General features: G+C 36.6%; 1 protein-coding gene across 1 annotated transcript; it reads left to right on the top strand.

Annotated features, from left to right (window-relative positions):
- The first annotated feature begins 1208 nt into the window (after positions 1-1208).
- LOC140827947 (acetate--CoA ligase CCL3-like) lies at positions 1209-4808 on the top strand. The gene is made up of 3 exons (XM_073190911.1): positions 1209-1513; positions 1812-2402; positions 3749-4808. Exons 1-3 carry the CDS (start codon positions 1295-1297, stop codon positions 4643-4645), a joined length of 1707 nt encoding a protein of 568 aa, XP_073047012.1. The 5' UTR covers positions 1209-1294; the 3' UTR covers positions 4646-4808.
- The last annotated feature ends 869 nt before the right edge of the window (positions 4809-5677 follow it).

The raw sequence follows: 5677 nt of genomic DNA on the forward strand, positions 1-5677 counted from the left end.
ATAGCTAGAGCCAAGATAAATGCATGATTTTATCTACCCAAATAAGAATCTTTAGAGACTGGTATTTTGAAAGTTTGTCTGAAGAAGAATTTGAATATATTCTTACAGAATTTTATAAATATTGTGAAAATCAAAATAAATTAATACATTTTGTTCCTTGGTTTTTTAAAACATTTAATATAGATTATATTTCTATACTTAAAAGAAATTGTAAACTTTCTTCAGGGCATATTCAAAAATCTCTTTATCCTCCTCAACAATCTTTTATCATAGAAAAAAATAATAAAATTTTAAATTTTATAGCTTTTTCAAAATTACTTGACAATTATATGTTACAAATAAATGTTAAACATATTAATCAGATAATTAAAAAACAAAATTATACAAATTTATATCTTACGATAATAGGAGAAAAAATAATTTCTCTTAAAGACCGTATTGATAAATTTATTTTAACTATCAATCAAATTAAACCAGATGTTCATATACAAAATAAAGAAGAAAATAATGTTGTTTCTATTGCAACTTATTCTATACAATCTCCTCCAGACATAAAAAATTTTAAATTTAAATCTTATATTTATGATTTAGAAAAATTGTTAGAAGAAAAATTTTAAAATCTTAATTTATATACTCTTAATGAAGAAGTAGAAAATAATAAAAATTCTTCTGATGAAGAAATTAATAAAATTAAATGAGTAGATAAACCTACCCAAAATAAATATCATTATGATAGACCTACTCCTATGAATGTTCTTATTGAAGAACAAAAATATATTTTTTCTAATAGTTACAATGAGAAAAATATTTATGAATGAAATATTGATAGTTTTAATGATAAGAAAATTAATAATACTGTTCACATAATACTTATGTATAGAACTATGTGTAAAAACCTCAAGTAATAATGATAAAAACGTTGCTACAATGATTATAGTAGGTTTTAATGATAACTTAAAGGTTGGTGAAATAATTATTTAAATCAATCTCATAAAAATGACATTACTAACTCAATTAAAATTGAGAATCAAATTCAAATAGAGAATTCAGTTTATTTTTTAATAATAACAATGATTGAATATTTCGATAGTAAATTCTCTGATAACTGTGAACAAATTCGTACTTTATTAAATAATCTAAAATATAAATCACTTTTATCGTATTATTTGAACAGGTGTCTCAAAGATTGGTTTAGTTGGTACGTCCACCTGTCCCGCAGAGAGACTAATTCAGAAGCCTTCCATTCATCTGTATATACAAGCATTCAGAGCACCTGGCTTGCATAATCCCTCAAATGGCGCCGGTGGAGAAAGATATCGATGACCTGCCTAGGAATAGTGCTAATTACACCGCTTTGACGCCGCTGGGATTCCTGGAACGGGCTGCCACTGTTCACCCGAACCGGAAGTCCGTGATCCATGGCTCCTTGTCTTACACGTGGCTCCAGACTTACAACCGGTGCTGCCGGATGGCATCAGCCCTCACCAAGAGAGGCGTCACCGTTGGTTGCACCGTGAGTCATTTTCCTGCATAATGATTTTAAATTAATATTTCCAGACTGATTTTATGAGGAAGCTGAATTTTTTTACTAGATTTTTGCTTGTTATTTTCAAAATTGTTGGGAATATATAAATCAATGAAAAGGTATCCGATAACAAAGACATAATTAGTTAGTATATAGCCGAATTGCACACTCGTTAGATCAAGTACTTTCGCGCCATGGGACGCCGCGCAAGTGATGATGAATCGCCATGCATTGTCCAATGGCCCATTTTGTCCTGATCCACGATGCTGCACTTGCATGTTTGCAGGTAGCTGTAATTGCACCAAACATTCCAGCCATATATGAAGCTCATTTTGGAGTTCCAATGTCTGGAGCTGTACTAAATGCTGTCAATATTCGTCTGAATGCACAAACAATTGCTTTTCTCCTGGGACATTCTCAATCCGGTGTTATAATTGTGGATCAAGAATTCTATACCTTGGCAGAGGAAGCATTGTCGATCATGAAGGATAAAAGCAATGGCAATTATAAGATTCCAATTATGATTGTTGTAGCTGATAAAAAGTGCAACCCAAAGTCACTCCAACATGCACTCAGAAAAGGGGCAATTGAATACGAGAAGTTCTTGGAATCTGGTGACCCTGAATTTTCTTGGAAACCACCTGAGGACGAGTGGCAGAGCATTGCTCTGGGGTATACTTCTGGTACGACAGCTAGTCCTAAAGGAGTGGTGTTGCATCATAGAGGGGCCTACCTTATGGCTTTGAGTAATGCAATTGTATGGGGAATGGGGGAAGGAGCTGTTTACTTGTGGACTTTGCCCATGTTCCACTGCAATGGTTGGTGTTTTCCATGGACTCTTGCGGTCCTTTGCGGTACAAGCATATGCCTTAGACAGGTAATCAAATTGCATTTTATTAAACTCTTGCACTCAAGAAAAATGGGATGTGTGAGATTTAATTGATTCTATATAATATTAAAGCTGGGCTCTTATCCTAGGTTTGGATCATGTTATGGATAATCAATGTATTTTGTCTAGGTTTGGAGGCTCGTTTCAAGAGAACATGGCGATATCACTTTCGTTATTTGATTTTAGAATTCTCGATATTCTTATTCCTTGCAACAAGAGCCATTTAAATACAAGGAAGACAATTAATTTCCCTAGCAAGAAATCTGTCGTAATTCCCCGGTCCATGGCTAGAATGCATGCAATATTAAAAAAGAAAACTAAATAAAATTCTTCTAATTAAGTCCTTAATTCGGTATCTTCCACCACTTCGCGGTTTGTCCTTAATTCGTGCCCATTACATCTGACTCCCTTGAAAATCGTGCATGTCCTCAAGTAAGAACAAGAGATATTCCAAGATCTTCCAAATTGTCGCTTCTCTCTTGCTATTCTGAAAATTTCACACCATGCTCTCTTGCGATTCTGAAAATTTCTCCACAACTACAAGAACAATTGTTGTAGGAGTATCTCAAGGGTTAAGCGCCAATGACAGATTCTAAAATTCTCCTCACTTTTAACTTTTTACGATCTTGTTCCCATTTGTTCCCATTTGAGTAACCAGGGTTTGCCATCGCAAAATCCTTCCTTGTCTTTCTCCGATCCGTGTTGGTGTCAAAAAAACTTTGCACATCGACTAAGATATCTCATCAAGTCTGATTGGCTATTGTACCGGGGGAAAATCAAGCTTCAAATATTGTGGTACTTTTGATAAGTCATCCTCGCTGTCCTTCAGAATGCTGGTCGGGGGGGCCCGTTGATGTAGTGCTTGGAATTCCCCATGACGACTAGCTCTGATATCAACTTATATATTATGGTCCAAGGCTTGGATAATGTTATGGGATGATCATTGTATTTTGGATAGCATTTCGAGGCTCGTTTTGAGAGAACCGTCGATCTCACATTCATTATTTTCTTTACATGTTTGGAGGCCTGACTATTAATGAATGCATGATGAAAGTTAATTTCTTCCTCTGATGGGCAATATAACTCGAGTTGCCTATTAGGCCATCTACTGTATAAATTCCAAGCAAAATAGTTTGTGTTCTCAATGCACTCCATGCAATTAATGCTAAAACATTTTTAGGTTTTGAGTTACATATGGACTCGTATAAATGGTCATATGACAGTTTTTATTCTTCACTAAGGAAATATTTTTGCACAGTTGCCAACTAAATATTTGCACGGTTGCCAACTGAGATAGTTGATCTCCTCTGCCAATCTGTCTTCTGTCTGTCTAGGTCACAGCTAAAGGCGTCTATTCAGCTATAGCTAATCTTGGAGTGAACTATTTCTGTGCTGCACCAGTGGTTCTCAATACTATTGCAAATGCCCCAAAAAATGAGTCCATTCTTCCGCTTCCACGTGTTGTCCATGTAATGACAGCTGGTGCGACGCCACCTCCTTCTATTCTGTCGGCGATGTCACGGAGAGGCTTTCGAGTCACTCACACTTATGGTCTTTCTGAAACGTATGGCCCCTCGGCCATATGCGCGTGGAAGCCCGAGTGGGATTTGCTATCACCAGAAGAACAAACACGATTGAATTCCAGGCAAGGAGTCCGATATGTAGGCCTAGAAGGCTTGGATGTTGTTGACATGAAAAGCATGACTCCTGTACTTGCGGATGGCAAAGCTGTCGGAGAAATTGTGTTCAGGGGGAATGTTGTGATGAAGGGCTATCTGAAGAACCCTGAAGCAAACCAAGAAGCTTTTAGTAGTGGTTGGTTTCATTCCGGTGATATTGGTGTAAAGCATCCAGATGGCTACATAGAAATAAAAGACAGATCAAAGGACATAATTATATCAGGTGGAGAAAATATTAGTAGCGTAGAGGTAGAAAATATTCTGTACCAGCACCCTGCGATATTTGAAGTGTCGGTAGTGGCCAGGCCAGATGAGCAGTGGGGTGAATCACCTTGTGCATTTGTGACGCTAAAGGCAGATGCTGATGCTTCTGATAAGCAGCGGTTAGCTGATGATATAATGAAGTTCAGTCGTTCAAAGATGCCTGCATATTGGGTTCCAAAATCAGTGCTATTTGGACCATTGCCAAAAACGGCAACCGGAAAAATACAGAAACACATTCTAAGATCCAAGGCTAAGGAGATGGGACCTGTCAAGAAGAGTAGATTGTAAATGCAATATTTCTTTCTCTCTGTGCAAACATTTACCTGCCGAGTTTGATGTTGTAATAAGGATATTTTCCCCATGGTTTGATTTAAATTTCTTGTTTTCTGCAATTATTACCCAAATAACTATATAATTCTAGCTTTTTATCTTTGAATTTTTTCATTTGTGTAGTTTTCTCATTTGTCTTGTTGACTCGACTTATGGGAGGGGGAAATGCTGATAACCCTTAAAATAATAGCCTATTTTCGCTATAATCTGAGACAATATCATTGTTGACAATCCAAAGACGTTTGGGTTCGAGGAGCAAAACAACCTTAAGATCGTGATCTGATCTGGTCCCCAACTCATTGAGAGTTTGCTTGACAAGGCATTATATTGCTTAGATCAAACTTTATATTTAGTAATTGGCCTTTTGCGGTGCCTGTGCCCAATTGTGATGCTACAGTCACGATGATAGGCCACTCGATGCATCAAAAGATGTTAGGACAATTCATGAGTTGTGATGTACTGATAATGAGAGATTTGGATAACCGAGGCTGCCACAGTCTCGATCAAGAATTTGAACCTGAGTTCTTATACCAGTTTTATTGGGTGGCTCATCAACACTAGCTATCATCGAGGTTTGCTAAGTTTTCGAGGCCGGGGCCAAATTAAATGTAATGGTGCTAATACTGACTAACGTCTAACATAAATATAGAAGACAATGTTGTATAAATTAGAAAATTTTTATTATAAGGTCGGTAATTTAATCTCGGAAAACACAATTAATGGCTATATAGTGCTACGTCATTATATAAATTTCTGGATGAAATTGCCTTTGGCATGGTACTCCAAGATTATGCTTGCAAAACAGACATTTGGTTTCACACTAAGCTAGCCGTGTCGAATCCACCGATTTAACAAGGGCCTGATTGTGTTTCCATTAGGTTTTAAACTGAGCTACACCAAAAGTCGAGAAAACTTTGGTTCACGCCCTTTAATTTTTAAACCACGTAAATGCCCGCACCTGAGAGTATGGGGTACCACCCAACAAACAAC

The sequence above is a fragment of the Primulina eburnea genome, chromosome 3, assembly GCF_022965805.1.
Source record: "Primulina eburnea isolate SZY01 chromosome 3, ASM2296580v1, whole genome shotgun sequence".
NCBI lineage: Eukaryota > Viridiplantae > Streptophyta > Magnoliopsida > Lamiales > Gesneriaceae > Primulina > Primulina eburnea.